Here is a 16,547-nt window from a genome sequence, read left to right as displayed (position 1 = left end):
TACTGGATCAAAATAAATATCTTTCCATTTCTAGCTTCTATCTCCAGAGACAATGTCACATTTGGTTTGATTCTGCAAAAGAAAAACCATGAACTCTGTTGTAATTCTATGTTTGGTAAAAAATTTTATCCACAAAAATTGAATTCTGATATCATCCCCCACTTTATTTTTTTGCTTGAATTAATTTAAAATAAATGTTAAATCTCTAAAATTGATGAATGGAAGTAAAGCACAAAGAATCTATAACATCACTTCCCCACTGTGTCCGCTCACTAATTAAACGGTTTTCCCCTTGTTAAACGAAACCCTTAAATATTTTCACTTCATTATGTATGTACTGCGTACTTTATTTTATTTGTATTTTATTTTTGTTTTGTCCTGAAAAAAAAATTGTTTAAAACCAGCTGGTTAAAAAGTCCATCCGGTTCACTGAATGAGCAGTTTTCCTGGCATCCTCATAGCAACCAGCTCGACAGGAAAAGTAAGCGTCAACGGGAACAGGGCGATACTGAAGCAGAACATTGTACCAAACGACGGGAGACACATCTCGGCAGTGGTAGTGTTGATTTTTGACAAGTAGAGTTAGCTGCGAGGCCAGCTATCAGAGTTCATTGAGCTGTCGACGCTCTAAACGTGTTGTTTTCTTCCAGCAGACGTTTAGCGGTTAGCTTGTCAGCTGTTAGCTAAGGCTCTCAACAGAGGCAGAAGAAAAGTCCACTTTTGATCTTTTTCACCGCAGGATCATCGCCCAGGTTGGTTGGTAGTGACTTAAGTTGATTGTTTTACTAACGATTTATATTAAAGGTGTAGCTGTCGTAGAATAAGTTTGACATTTGTTAATAAACCTGTCTGTGTCACTGATGTGTTCAACATTAGCCGACCCTTTATGTAAAATGTCTGTCTTTAGTTGTTTTGAAAAGAAACTGTATTTAATGACTGTTTTCTAACCTATGATTTTTTTTTATTTGCTGTTAGCGTGCGTGCGTGTGTGTTTGTTTTGTTGTACTAATCATACCTGCCAAGTCATGTGGTTCCTTTAGTCCTGTGTTTTAACACTGTGATCAGTCCTTGACAGTGTCATGGGGTGCAGATTAGACTTCTCTTAATTGAACTCCTGCAAGGAAATTGAATTTCCAGCAGCTTACAAAAACACAAGTGAGGTATAAAAAAATACAGTATAAGATTAACAATAAACTCTTAGCTAAATAAATCTATAAAGTGAAACACTAAACAGTATGCAACAGCCGCCTGCACCGAGAGCTCTGTGCTAGATTCCCCTCATAGCACTTATGTGGAGTCAAGCCGTTGCTTTTTATTCACATAAGTGGATGTGCACGTTAAGTTATGTATGGAGAAAACCTATAACATATAAATTTAGTCAATGATCCTTTCTCCAGGGTCTAACCTTAATGGAATAAGTTAAAGCCCCTCGCTAATAAAGTTGGGACTTTGGTCATTACAGCTGTATGTGGTGGTTTACTATTACAAAGCACACTCGCCAAAGTCAGAAATGTTTAATCTGCCATAGATTTTAGTACAAATAAAATTCATACTTTTGATTAACCAGGTCATATTATTGACAGAAATAGGGTTGCAATTGCAAATGTTTTCATCAATCTCATCTCTCATCTTCAACCGCTTATCTGAGGTTGGGTCGCGGCGGCAGCAGCTCTAGCAGGGGACCCCAAACTTCCCTTGCCACATTAACCAGCTCTAACTGGGGGATCCCAAGGTGTTCCCAGGCCAGTGTGGAGATATAATCTCTCCACCTAGTCCTGGGTCTTCCCCGAAGCCTCCTCCCAGCTGGACGTGCCTGGAACACCTCCCTAGGGAGGCGCCCAGGGGGCATCCTTACTAGATGCCCAAACCACCTCAACTGGCTCCTTTCAACGCAAAGGAGCAGCGGCTCTACTCAGAGTTCCTCACGGATGGCTGAACTCCCCCTCTCTCTAAGGGAGACTCCAGCCCCCCTCCTGAGGAAACCCATTTCGGCCTCTTGTACCTGCCACCTCGTTCTTTCGGTTATGATCCAGCTTTAATGACCATAGGTTAGGGTAGGAACGAAGATTGTCCGGTAGATCGAGAGCTTTGCCTTCCGGCTCAGCTCTCTTTTCGTCACAACGGCGCGGTAGAGCGACTGCAACTCCGCCCCCGCTGCTCCGCTTCTCCGGTCAAACTCACACTCCATCTACCCTTCACTTGTGAACATGATCCCGAGGTACTTGAACTCCTTCACTTGGGGTAAGGACTCATTCCCTACCTGGAGTAAGCAATCCACCGGTTTCCTGCTGAGAATCATGGCCTCAGATTTAGAGGTGCCGTTCCTAGATATTTTAGTTTGACACTATGTGAAATCACTTTCAGGGAGGATGCATTTTTTGTTCATTAGGGATCTTATTCAAGGAAATATAAATTAGTCATTGGGAATACCATTTGAAGAAGAGCTGACTATAACTAGGTCCTATAATAACAGCATCTGTGTTTTTGAAATTTAGCAAATAAGATGTTGGAGCTAGTTATTTGTAGTTTTACTAAAATGTGTTAATGTCTGTTAGTTGATGGAAGTCAAAGTGCAATTTTTTATTTTTTTATTTATCACAGTGAGTTAACGTATGAAGAGAACAAAATAGACATTAACAAAACTTCTTCACAAAAAAATAATGAGCAATCAGCTCTTGATGTTCTGCAGAAAAGGAGACCAGGTTTTAATTGAAAGCCATCAGATTGTCCTTTTTAATTATGATGTGAGCTATTCCAGATTTGCATGGTCAGTTAATAGACTGAGCCAATGTTTATTTAGAGTTTTGATCTGTCTTTCCAGTTGAGTAAAATAGTTTTCTTGGCTATAGTGAGTGCTATGAGAATGAAAGTTTGGAGATGTGGTAGTGAGAGAGGAGAGATCGCTTAAAAGAGAAATGGAAGGGGACCTTTAACTTTTTTGTCTGACGGCCACATGGCTAGTGAATGTTCACATTTCAACAGCCACTCAATAGACTATTGTTTTTTGGCTGGTGAGTGAAGCAAATCTAATAGCCACTTGATGTTCATTTTTACCCTGATTTTAAAGTGCACCACCTGCCTCTTTGGTAGAACAAATACAGGTCTCAGTTGGGAAATCATCATGACATACAGTATAGACAGGTTTTTGGAGCAACTGAGTGTTCCATTCTCCTTTTTTCGATTTATTGTCCTGTTCAGCTAGGTACAAGAAAATAAATTGTATATTTAAAATGAAATAGTGTTTTTTCCCACTGTATGGTTTGTGTAAAAATAATATAATTATCACAAAATCTGCTTAAAATAGTAGTTGTCATCTTAACAGTCCCAGCACTGCATTGTTCAACATATTTTGGTTGAAATACATCATGAATTGTTTGTTTCATGAATTATATGTAGATTGTCATTGTACATTGTGGTGCAGCATGTTGTTTTACCCCTATTAGAATTGCACGTATGACAGACTCTGCACTTTCTGGATTGATTCCTAGAGCAGGTCTGTTTCTTTTAGAGTGTATTTTGAGACGCACACAGGCCTTATCTTTCAGAGAAACCTGTTGGCCCATATCAAAAGGGGCATCACTAGGGCAGGGTTGTATCCATCTTGTTTGAACAATTCCAGCATTGCTCGGCTTCTATTAGAGGAGTTTTCTTTATCCCCTCTAATCCACTTTTGTCTTTACAGCTGTGGCACAATGACATCAAGGAAGAAAGTACTTCTCAAAGTCATCATCCTTGGAGACTCCGGGTGAGTGTTGAGGGGTGGGACAACAATAAGCAGTCGTGACTGTTGGTTTAGTCTAAAGAAAACTATTTAATGTGGTCTAATACTTATACACTCATTATGATACAGCAAGCAGAAGATACGGTTCTGTTTTCTGTTTCAATTCCCATCAGGAGCTCTATTGTCCTGTTGTTTTTTTTTTGTTTGTTTTCCCTCTAGAGTTGGGAAGACCTCCTTGATGAACCAGTATGTGAATAAGAAGTTCAGTAACCAGTACAAAGCCACAATAGGTGCTGATTTCCTGACAAAAGAAGTCATGGTGGATGACAAACTTGTCACAATACAGGTACTGAGGAAATGATGCACTCAACAATGCCACACTGGCTTATCTGTCATTGAAACACAATTTTATCTAGAGCAATCGCAGAATGCAAAAGCTAATAAAATGTTATGATATTTAAAAAGAACATGCTAATGCTAATCACCCACACTAACAATGGACTGCCAAGGGGTTTAATGGTGTACCACAATACCTGCATTATTTCTTTCTATGATTTGTCTGTAAAAGCAAGTTATGTATCAATTAAGAAAAAACATTTTACATCACTTTAACGATAAGTTTAACTTCAGATGTTTAATAATCACAACCAGTTTGTAATGGGGGTAGATGGAGAAAATCACTATAACGCTCAATAACGTAAATGTTTCCTTCATAGTGATTTAAAAAAAAAATCAAGAATTGTAATTGATGATCACAACTTCCTAATGTAAAGTCTGGGTCAGTTAAATTAAGGTTAGTTTCAGTTTAACTTCAATTTTATTTATAGTGTCAAATCATAACAAAAGTTATCTCAGGACACTTTACAGAGTAGGTAAAGACCACACTCAATGACTTATTTATGATTTACATAGACCCAACAATTCCTCTGTAGAGTACAGTGGCAACGAAAACCTTCCCTATAACAGGCAGGAACGTCAGACAGACCCAGCTCTGTGGAGGACGGCCATCTGTCTTGACCGGTTGGGGAGGAAGAAAAGGAGAGAGAAAGAGAGAAAAGACACACAGATGGACAGAGAGAGACAGACAGACACACTTCCAGAGATGCAAGCAAAGCCTAACAGTAACTATAATATTTATAGTAATGTGAATATGACGTATATGTTAAGGCAGTTAATACAACAGAATAGTAGAAACAAGCACAGCTAAGGTGACAGAATATGAAAATGATAATAATTATGGTGGCAAACATGATCAATGATGAGTAGTGGCAATAGCAGCTAGGATACAGCTACAAATTTTATAGTTTATTAAACTAGTGATAGTATATATGAGTAACAGTGACAATAGCAGCAGGAAGCGTCATGTAGGACCACGGCAGCAAGCACCACCACGATCAGCAGAGACCTGCGAGACGACAAAGCACAAACAGCTCCGGGGAAGAAGCTGAATCAGTAACATGCATTGAACTTGATTTCCAGAGCTGGATAACTGGTCAGTTTCGCTTACTTTGATTTTTGTTTTTCTTTTAGTGTTTGTATTTTACACATGCACACCAGAGAGTCAATGAATTGGCAGCAAAGCTGTGTTTTTCTAGACAAACCGTATTGTGGCTTGTGATTTAAAAAAAAAAAAAAAAAATTTAAATTTAAATTAAAGCTTCAAGTAGCACTAAACGGGCCCTCACAACGGTTGCACGTTGAGGGAACCAGCCAGGGTTTTGTCATGCCTCAGAAATTTGGTAAAGATTGGACAATGTATGCTAAAGTTACAGCAACTTCCTGTTTCATAACCTGCGTCCACTGTTTGGCGCTAGATTGGATGTAAATCAGATGAAATTGGACATATTAGGCTGACTTTCTGTTGCCAGTCAGTTGGCTCTGTGGCTGTGAGTTAATAATGAGTTGTTGGTGTGTTCAGGCTGGGGGTCTTGTCCTTCCTCAGAAATGTGTTAAAGATTGGACAATGTATGCCTAAGTTACAGCAACTTCCTATGTCATAAAGTGACGCCAATATTTGTCGCCAGACCACAGCCGGTAGAGACTGATTTTGAAGTAGATTGTCTTAAATCTCTAGGAGGAGTTCGTATGACATGTGCAAAAGTTGAAAAATGGCCATAAAATTTAGAATGGCTGACTTCCTGTTGAGTTTAAGATATACCTCCAAGAGGCTTATTAGGTACCCTTAGGTATTTGTGAAGTTTGGTGAGTTTTTGAATATGATAAAGTCTCCAAAAAGGCAATTCAATTCATTCAAGAAAAATAAAAAGAAGAAACCGAGCAATTTTAATTGGGCCTTCGCTGGCCCGACTTTGACGGTGCTCGGGCCCATATTAAAGCTGCAATCAGCGATGAACGGGCCCTCGCACCCGGTGCATCTTGGCGAACCGACCAGACTCCAGCCAGTGAGGCCACGTGTCTCAGTGACTGTCAAACACTGCACAAAGGGTGTGGCGCCGCAGGCAATCTATGGCAACTTTTGCCCCACTTCCTGCATCCACTGTGTGGCGCTAGAGAGCGCCTACCTAAATCGTTTGCTAAACATCAACTGAACAACACATATTGAAAATTTGATGTAAATCTGATTAAGTTTGTCATATTAGCCTGACTTCCTGTTGCCAACAGGTGGCTCTGTGGATGCTCAAGTTACAGCTACTTGCTGTTTGAATGTGAAAGGCCAAACTTCAGAGAGCAAGAAATAGAAAATGTGCCGAGTATCGTATTGTCAGACACGTCTTTAGATGATACTGGCTGATTTTGGAAGTTGATCGTGTTAAAACCTGAGGAGGAGTTTGTTAAAGCATGACACGTCCAAATGTTCGAAAATGGGCATAAAATTCAAAATTGCTTAAATTTAAGGCTTGCCAGCTGGGGGAGCTATCACTAAGAGTCAATATTGAGATGTACGTCTGTCCAAAATTTTGCGGTACATGCGTATGCATGAAAGCCAAAACGTGCACGCTCATCAAGTAACAAGTGCATGAAGTGCCCAGCCGCTCGATACTGAACTAACGTTATGTGCACGAAACCACGTCTACCTGACCTTTCTCATAACTGTCAACCACAGCCGAAGTACCAAAACAGTTCCCTGCAAAATATCACTCACTGTTTACGTTATTATTTATTTTATTATTTAGGTTTAGAATGGGCTGGTTCGCATAATTCGAAAAGGCTTATGTCAGAAAATAAGATCTGTGACTCACATTTATGATACATGTTTTGTCAATCTTCCCATTTGAAAACCTTTTTATATTATATTGGAATTATGAATTATATCTTTTCTTATTAAAAAAGTCACTGATTTTCCTCGACATTATGAGATCTGTGAAGCATAAAATATGGGTGAAACATGGGTTTTTGTATGGAACATTGTTTTTATGCGAAATAATTCACCTCACCTGTCTCAAAAGTACCATAGTCCTCCTGTCGCCAAGCAGCAAATGAAACCACCGCGCTGCTCTGCGCCGGTGGGGTGCGTACACGCTCACCACATTTGAATGGAGCAGAGATATTTAGTAGGGCTGAGACTTTAATGCGTTAATTAGATTTATTTAATTACAGAAAAAATAACGCGGCATTTGAGTTCTAAAAAACGACCAAGTGAAAACATGCACCCCGGTTGTGTGCAAGAAAGAAATAAGGGAAGTTTGGGGTCCCCTGCTAGAGCTGCTGCCCCCGCGACCTGATCCCGGATAAGCAGTTGAAGATGAGTGAGAGTGAGAATTCGCCTCCCACCGGGGCACTTAAGCCCCTGCTCCCACCCCAATGCCGAACATGTTGCAGCTAACGTTAGCACAAACAACGCTCATAGGAGGGTCTGTCATTAGTTTATGAATCATTTTTGTTTCTGTGTTTTTGAAAACATGGGAGAAAAGGCACTCTGTTCAACGGTTTATTTTATGCCAAGGATATTATTCTAAATATTTTTGCAATCTTAGGTTTCAACTTTTCTTGAATATATCGTACTAAGCACTGTTTTATTTTCTATAAACCAAAACAAATGTCTTTAAGATGTGAAAGTTTACAAAAAGTTAGTGCTCACTAAATAAACATATTTTGTTGTTTAAACTCATTGTTGTCCAATATGTCATATACCAAAATCCATTTAAATTGAAAACTCTCGCTTCTGGTGTCAAATATTGATATGTGATTAATGAATTACAAAGCCTCTAATTAGATTAATTTTTTTTAATCATGTCTCACCACTAATAATTTAGTGAAGCTGGCACTGTGCTCCTAAAATTTCTTGTTGCGCCCCTAAAATTTCTTGTTGGGCCCCTAAAATTTTCATTTGGGGGCCACAGTGCTCCTAGTGAATAAAGCTGGACTGGAGCCCTGATTGTATTCTTCTATTCAGGAATGATTTTTTAATGCTGCTGCTATTTTTTCCAATGTCGCATATGAGAGAATTCCCAATTTATTTTCATGTAAAGTAGCCTGTGTAATATTTTGATATTTTCTATTCAGAAAATGTTCGATATGCTACCCAAATGTTATTCCCTGCCCTCAAGTGAGTGATTAAAGAATGATTTGCATTTTTCTTTATATCATAAGATAGCATTTTATGTTACATATAGATCTTTTCAAAGTTGTAAACAAACATTCTAAATGTGTCCAAGTTTGATTCCTGTTGCAGCTGACAGGACGTTAACAAGAACCAAGGCTGTTGCCGAGTAATGGCATTCCATTAAAAAGCTCTATACAGTTAACCTATTCAGAGGGAAATTCAGCTTCGCAGAAGAATTGGCGCTTATTTATTAATCGATCATCGATCGATAAGATGAAACAACTATCAATAAATGGATAACCCTATAATTTGTATCCCTAGTACTGACCAATTGTGTGTGTATAGGGCACCAAAAAAAAATACACTTCATTATTTATTATAGTCTACTCATCAAGCATTCACTTGGACTTCTTATCTAAACACTTAACACAGTATTTACTAAAACACTTTGGAAACTAGCTGCGCATGTTGGCACAGGATGGTTAAGTAGTACGCGCTCATTGTCTGAATTGTGTCTGAACCTTCAGTGCAGCGTTTCACTCGACAGAGACAGTTCAGAACCAGTTATATGCAATATATACTGGGGGGAAAAAACTTGTTGCTTCTGGTAATTTGACGTTGTGTTGGTGTGTTGTCATGCTGAAAGTGCTTTCTTTTCGGAGACATTATATTTAAATCTTTTAGTGGTACGCCGTACCGGCCAGTACCGGCTTACTTTAGCCCCTGAGTGTGACAGAGCAAGATCTGCAACGCTCTTAAACCTGCCTGTTCAGAGCAAGGAGACGAAGCGGGGCAGGTTATCGTCTCCATAGCAAAGCCTCTCTGTACTAACCTCCACTTTTCAGGCTTTTTTTTAGTAGTTGGATATAATTTGTAGCATTTATTTATTATTTATATTATTATTTAATAAAATATCAATGAGGACAGAAATGGTGAGATACTTCCTGCAGCTGCATTTCTAGTTGTGATGAAACGGCGAAAATACTGCTAGCAAGTCAATTTGCCATGTCCGTTTCTGAAAACAATGCAATGGGGAAAGTTTGGTGAGTTTTTGAACATGATAAAGCCTCCAAAAAGGCAATTTATTTGTTCCTTCAATTTCAATAGGGCCTTCGCTTGCCCGGCTTTTGACGGTGCTCGGGGCCCTAATTAAAGCCGCGAGCGGCGATGAAAGGGCCCTCGCATCCGTTGCGCGTCTGGGGCGCGGCCGTGCCTTTACGCAACCGTGGGATGCTGCACTGAGGGTGAGGGAAGCGGGCTACCTATTCCTAGCCTTGCAGCTCTTCCAGCGTCCCCCGTGTGGCGCTAGAGAGCGAGTAGCAAACACGCTTTCTGTTGCTCTTCATCAAGCGTACACACGCATTGAAATTTTAATGTAAATTGGATGAATTTTGCCCCATCAGGCCTTCCTTTTGCCTGTAGGGGGCGCTGTGGCTGGGCATGGGTTTTTCTTCAGGCCCAGAAAGCTGGGGGAGGGGCTGTAATGTTTGCCAATAGGGGGCGCTATCACTATGAACCAATATTGAGATGTAGGTGTGTTCAGGATGGGACTCTTATCATGTATGACAAATTTGGTGAAATCCGGACAATGTATGGGCAGGTCTCAACAACTTCGTCTTGTTTGGTGATACGGCTGACTTTGCCGCCGAGTCATAGGGTGCAGTGAAAACTCAGTTTTCAGTATCGTTTGATCAGAGATGGGTTTAGATGGTTTCTTAGCAATTTTAAAGTTGAAGTTATGTTAAATCTCTAGGAGGAGTTTGTTAAATTATGACAAACGTCTAAATAGCCGACTTCCTTTTTAGGATATGGCTTTGTACATCTCGCAGAGTTCTAGGAGTCGGTTTTCATAAATTTACGACAATCTGGGTTCCCGGGCTGTATTTTAGGAGGTGCTAGCGAGTCAGTTGCCACGCCCCTTTATAACGATGAAATGCGTAAATTTCCTTGAATTTTGTGTAAACTTTGGGGAGTTTTTGAATATGATAAAGCGTCGAAAAAGGAAGTTTATTTGCATGAATAACAAAAAAAATAAAAGCCACAAGCGGTGATGAAAGGCGGCGCTTCCTGCCTCCCCTGTGTGCTGCGAGTGAACATGTACCAAACACCAGAGCTCTCAAGTGTTTATCACGCACTCCTGTCACACATTGTATTTCACAGGCAAAAAATCATTTTATAATATGGAATATGGAGGGGTTGAAATCCTTGCTGGGGACGCAGCCCCATAAGAAAAATATCTCCTTAGAGATGAAGGAAAATGCAAATGAACTAAATATTTATTCAAACCGTTTTAATAACTATGATTTTAGCCATGAACTGTCTGTGTTTAGGAGCACCGCGTTAGAGCCCAACAGCCCAGTGGCGGTGCATGTTGACAAGGAGAGGTTCCAGAGAGAGTTCCAGAGGGTAAAGGAGAGGAAAAGCCCGGCTCCTGATGGGATTGAGGAACTGCGCCGAACAGCTGGCAGACATCTTCAGCTTTATCTTCTCCTGCTCACTCCGGGCTCACAGTGTCCCCCGCCTGTGGAAGGACTCAATTATTGTCCCTGTGCCCAAACATAAATGCACAAAGACCCTAAATGACTTTAGACCCGTGGCTCTTACCTCCCTGGTAATGAAGTCTTTTGAGAGGATTGTGAAAGACGAGCTTATGAACAATGTTCATGCAAACTTGGACCCTCTCCAGTTTGTGTATCAGGCGGGGAGGGGGGTTGATGATGCAATAATCACTCTTCTTGATATGATTGTGTCGCACTTAGAAGGGACCAAAAGTTTTTTTTCGTCTGCTTTTTATTGATTTTACATCTGCTTTTAACTGCATCCAGCCCGAGCATCTCTCAAGTCATAATATCGACAGGGATCTGATTTACTGGCTGTTGGACTAACCGTCAGAGCAAATGGCGTCCTGTCAGACGTTCTCTTCTCCCCCACCGGCTCTCCTCAGGGATGCGTTCTCTAGCCTCTTTTATTTGTTTTACATACCAATGCATGCCGGAGCTTACACGAGAAACGCCACATTGTAAGGTTTGCTGATGATTCAGATCGTGTCCCTCCTCAGCCATGATGGCCCGGTGCCTGGTCCCGTAGTGGAGGATTTTATCCGGTGGTGTAAGTTGTCCTTCCTCATCATCAATGTCTCAAAGACTAAGGAAATGACGATTTGATTTCAGGAAGACCCGCCCAGCCACCCTTCCCCTGTCCATCAATGACCAAGCTGTAGAGTCTGTCCAGCAGTATAGATATCTGGGGACAGAATATTGATGACAGGCTGTCCTTTGAGCATCAGGTCGATGCAGTGTGCAAAAAAGACAATCAAAGCATTCTTTGGAAGCTCAGGAACATAAACATTGACTCCAAGTTCATGGAAATGTTTTATTCTTGTTTTATTGAATCTGTCCTGACATTTGCTTTTATCTGCGGGTTTGGGTCAATTAACCTTAAGAACCGCAACAGACTTCAGGGTATTGTTAGAGTGTGCAGTAAACTTATTGGTACTCCACTCACGGACATTTCCATCTTGTACAAAACCAGAGCCCTGAACAAAGCGAGACTTGTCCTGTCTGATCCGAGCCATCCCTTTGTACCTGAATTTCAACTGCTTCCATCAAGATGCAGATTTAATGTGCCCAGATGTAGGACTGACAGATTTAGAAAATCCTGGGTTCCAGTGGCTGTTGGCCTTCTTAACAATTGATAGCACTGTGGTCACTTTAACTCCTTATTTGTATCCAGTTTTTAATCCAGTGCGGCACTGTTGCACTTTGACATGGGACAACAATTAACAATCATCAATCAACACTCATGTCGTTGTGTATTCCATCTCTTGTTGTTTTTGCTGCTGACTGGACTGCAAATTGCCCTCCGGGGATAATGGAGGTCTCTTGACTCTTGACTTGAACCGGCAGGAATCAAGCGCGTCTCCCCCGGAGCTCAGTCGAGCTGCCACTAATTAGCCAATCAAAAAAAAGACGGGGGGGCTACACAATGGTCAATCAGAAAATAGCACTATTGTATCTGGGTAAGATTTAAGGCAAAAATCAACAGTGATTACTGTTAAATTTTCAAACAACATAACAATTGTAACAATAACAATTAGCTCATTAAAAAATTGAAGTATATAAATCATTAAAGATCAAATTCATTATAAATGGCTTTGGTTTTCACAGCTTTGCAGTTGGTGCAGTACTTTAGTGTGCCAAGGTAGGAGTTAAAGTAAGAAATGGAAATAATTAAATTAGGTTTTCTAGTTTGCAAATTTGGTGGTGTGTATATAGAATTTAGCTAATAATAAAAGATTAAAAACATAGAAGTTTCAGAATCAGAAATTATTTTTGTTAAAAAACTCCAGATATACAAACAATAAATATTATACAGACTAAATATATATAAGAAAAAACTCAAATTTAAGTTTACAGAAATTAAAATATACAGTAGTAAAATATATACAAGATCAAAGATTGTCTGTGGTTGAGCTAAGGTTTCCTTTGTTGAAGTCCCAGAGGACAATAACTAAGGAGTCCAGATAGGTCCCCTCCACATCCAGTACCTAGTCGGCGAGTGCGCGCTGTGCGTCCTGCACGTTGGCCTCCGGTGGAATGTAAACACCGACCAGAATGAATGAAGCGAACTCACAGGGAGAGAAGAATGGCTTGCAGTTAAAAATAAAAGTTTCCAGGAAGGGAGAACAGTACCGCTTCATCACCGTTACATCATTGCACCAGCCATTGTTTGTGTAGAAACAAATACCTCCACCCTTTGTTTTGCTGGAGAGCCGGGTGTCACAGTCGGCGGGTTTAAGTCTGGGATTTTCTCACACAGCCATGTCTCCGTGAAGCACAGAACAGATGATGAATAAAAGTCCTTATTTCTCCTCAATAGATCGAGTTTGTCCATTTTATTGCCCAGTGAGCGAACGTTTGAGAGAAATATTCCAGGTAGCGGTGTGCGTCTTCCTCGTTGGCGAAGGCACACAAGCGCACCGGCTCGCTTACCCCTGCGTCGCCATGAGGCCACAAAGGTGAGCGTGCCTTTGGCAATAATATCCATTAAAAAAGAAACTCTGGAAACAAACCGCCTGGGATTTTCCCCTAATGTTTATGAGCTCCTCTCTGGTAAGAGTGAGCCTGGAAGCAGAGCAATAAACGGTGTTTGTACACAAAACAATGCGCACCAACAAATCTAGGCGGCCATCCGTGGCGCCATCTTGTCAAGAATGATAATGATATAACACGATTACACCATCTGCTGTTTACTAGAACGGCAAGTTCCCCTCCTTTGCCCTCGGTGCAATCTCGGTCAGCCCAAATAGTGTAGAAGCCATCCACTGAGACATTCTGGTCTGTAAAGTCCCTGTGCAGCCAAGTCTCAGTGGAACACATCAGACGGTACTCCAGGTGGCTCCGCGTTAGCGCTGTCAGTTCATCCATTTTGTAGTAGAGAGACCGTAACCCCCATTACAGAGGGGCGACGCTGCTGTGACTTAGTTCAGTAAGAAATGCTGCTATACTCTTAACACTATCACTTATCACTTATTTTATTTCAATATGCTGCTAAACTGCACGGTGCCGATTTTGTATATTGTATATACCTACGTTTAACCACAATGTCTGTTGCACTCTGTCACATTTATTTTATGTTAGCTTTATTTTTATTTGATTTATGTTAGCTTATTGTTACTCTGATCCTTTCCCATCTTTGTGTTGAAACTGTTGCACAATAATTTCCCTCGGGATAAATAAAGCTTCTTGAATCTTAAATCTTCTCCTCTCCATAAGCCCATCCTGTCTCTACCCTCCTATTGCCCCGACTTTGCTTCCCACCTTTACGTCCCCAGTGTGTTTTTCTCCAGCGTTCGGGTGGTATCTCAGCTGGCCGCTATGCCAGCCGGCATTAGAGCGATCAGCTCTTCTCCGGAGTAAACAAAGAGGGCGTGTCCCAGTGGAAGCCACATAGATAAAAACTGCACGAAAAGAAACACGAAAACTCATTGTAGAGGGCAGAACATCACAGAAGTTGGGGTAAAGAAACAGAACCAACAAAAGGAGATTAGAAGTTGAGAGAGTTTAAAAAAGCGAACTCAAAGACTGGAGCAGTAACAGGCAGCATGCAACTTTTGCGCATGCCCACTAATAAGTTTGCGTCGTATACCTAACTTTCTGTTTAAATAGAGGTTAATATCATGCCACAGTGTGTGACTAAAAGAGCATTCCCAAAAAAGATGTTGTGGTGTGATGTGACAAAAGGATCAACATTTAACTCACAACAACAGAATTAAAAGGATAACATCTGTGCAATCATGTCAGAGGCACCTCTTGCACCATATTTGAGAACACATTTCCTTTTTCTCCATTCTATATCAAATATTACTATAAATATAGAAGCAGGTTGACTAATTGTGCATCTCTCTATTAATTCTTATACATCTATTATTAATTTTTCCTATATAAACCTCCCTCCTTGTTAAGAGTTGACAGACGAGAAGTAATCCATTATCAACCCTCATCTCATCTTCAACCGCTTATCTGGGGTCGGGTCGGGGGTGCAGCAGCTTTAGCAGGGGACCCCCAAACTTCCCTTTCCTGGGCCACATTAACCAGCTCTAACTGGGGGATCGTGAGGCGTTCCCAGGCCAGTGTGGAGATATAATCACTCCACCTAGCCCTGGGTCTTTCCTGAAGCCTCCCTAGGGAGACACCCAGGGGGAATCCTTACTAGATGCCCGAACCACCTCAACTGGCTCCTTTCAACGCAAAGGAGCAGCAGCTCTACTCAGAGTTCCTCACAGATGGCTGAACTTCTCACCCTATCTTTAAGGGAGACTCCAGCCACCCTCCTGAGAAAACCCATTTCGGCCGCTTGTACCTGCCACCTCGTTCTTTCGGTTATGATCCAGCTTTCATGACCATAGGTGAGGGTAGGAACGAAGATTGACCGGTAGATCGAGAGCTTTTCCTTCCGGCTCAGCTCTCTTTTTGTCACAACGGTGCAGTAGAGCGACTGCAACACCGCCACCGCTGCTCCGATTCTCTGGCCAAACACCCGCTCCATCGTCCCCTCACTCGTGAGCAAGATCCCGAGGTACTTGAACTCCTTCACTTGGGGTAAGGACTCATTCCCTACCTGGAGTAAGCAATCCACCGGTTTCCTGCTGAGAACCATGGCCTCAGATTTAGAGGTGCTGATCCTCATCCCAGCCGTTTCACATTCTGCTGCGAACCGATCCAGTGAGTGCTGAAGGTCACTGACCGACGATGCCATCAGAACCACGTCATCTGCAAAAAGCAGAGACGAGATCCTCAGCAAACCGAACTGCAACCCCTCCCCACCATGACTGCACCTCGATATCCTGTCCATAAAAATCACAAACAGGATTGGTGACAAAGCGCACCCCTGGCGGAGGCCAACCCCCACTGGGAACAAATCCGCCTTGCCGAGGATCCGGACACAGCTCTCGCTTTGGGTGTACAGAGATTGGATGGCCCACAGAAGTGACCCCCTCACCCCATACTCCCGCAGTATCTCCCGAGGGACCCGGCCATATGCCTTCTCCAGATCCACAAAGCACATGTAGACTGAATGGGCATACTCCCAGGCCCCCTCCAGGATTCTTGCGAGAGTGAAGAGCTGGTCCGTTATTCCACATCCAGGATGGAATCCGCATTGTTCCTCTTCAATCTGAGGTTCGACTTTAGGACTACCCTCCTTTCCAGCACCTCGGAGTAGATTTTACCAGGGAGGCTAAGTAGTGTGATACCCCTGTAATTGGCACACACCCTCTGGTCCCACTTTTTAAATAGGGGAACCACCACTCCGGTCTGCCACTCCCTAGGCACTGTCCCAGACTCCCACGCAATGTCGAAGAGACGTGTCAACCAAGACAGCCCCTCCAAACCCAAAGCTTTCAGCATTTGTGGAAATTATAGGGACTATCTTCAAATAACTTTATGGGAATCAGAAACTTTTATTGTAAGCATTCTCCTAAAGCTTCAAATATATATATGTTGAAATAAAATTCCATAATGAGGCTGGATAAGTTAGATCTCTTTTTAACCACTCAATTTTAAAAAGTGGAATGAAGAGTGTGAGAATCTAAGACATTGAATCCACCGTTTTGGATAATGGATGTTGAGGTCAGAGCGACTTCCCTGTTTCATGGAGAGAAGCACAAAATGTCCGCCATGCCAGCACACAACATACCTTTTGTTTCCGTACATGAAGTGCAGAACTCACAATGAAAATTGGATTATGTTTCTCATTTTTCATCCTGCCAACAGGGGGCGCTAACACTGAGTCAATATTGAGATGTAGTTTTGGTCAGGACAT

The 16,547-nt window shown here is 41.7% G+C and overlaps 1 protein-coding gene across 1 annotated transcript in view; it reads left to right on the top strand.

The window, feature by feature from the left end:
- Positions 1–498: 498 nt before the first annotated feature.
- LOC310966167 (ras-related protein rab7-like) overlaps positions 499–16,547 on the top strand; it is a 29,717-nt gene continuing 13,668 nt past the window's right edge. The window contains exons 1-3 of the mRNA XM_083940012.1: positions 499–752; positions 3,683–3,745; positions 3,941–4,067. Of these exons, the coding sequence (XP_083796138.1) occupies positions 3,693–3,745; positions 3,941–4,067 (180 nt within the window). The 5' untranslated portion in view covers positions 499–752; positions 3,683–3,692. The remainder of the gene's footprint in view (positions 753–3,682; positions 3,746–3,940; positions 4,068–16,547) is intronic.

This window comes from Echiichthys vipera (assembly GCF_963691815.1).
Source record: "Echiichthys vipera genome assembly, chromosome: Y".
NCBI lineage: Eukaryota > Metazoa > Chordata > Actinopteri > Perciformes > Trachinidae > Echiichthys > Echiichthys vipera.
Note: the sequence above shows the minus strand (reverse complement) of the source record. Positions and strands in the feature narration are given on the sequence as shown.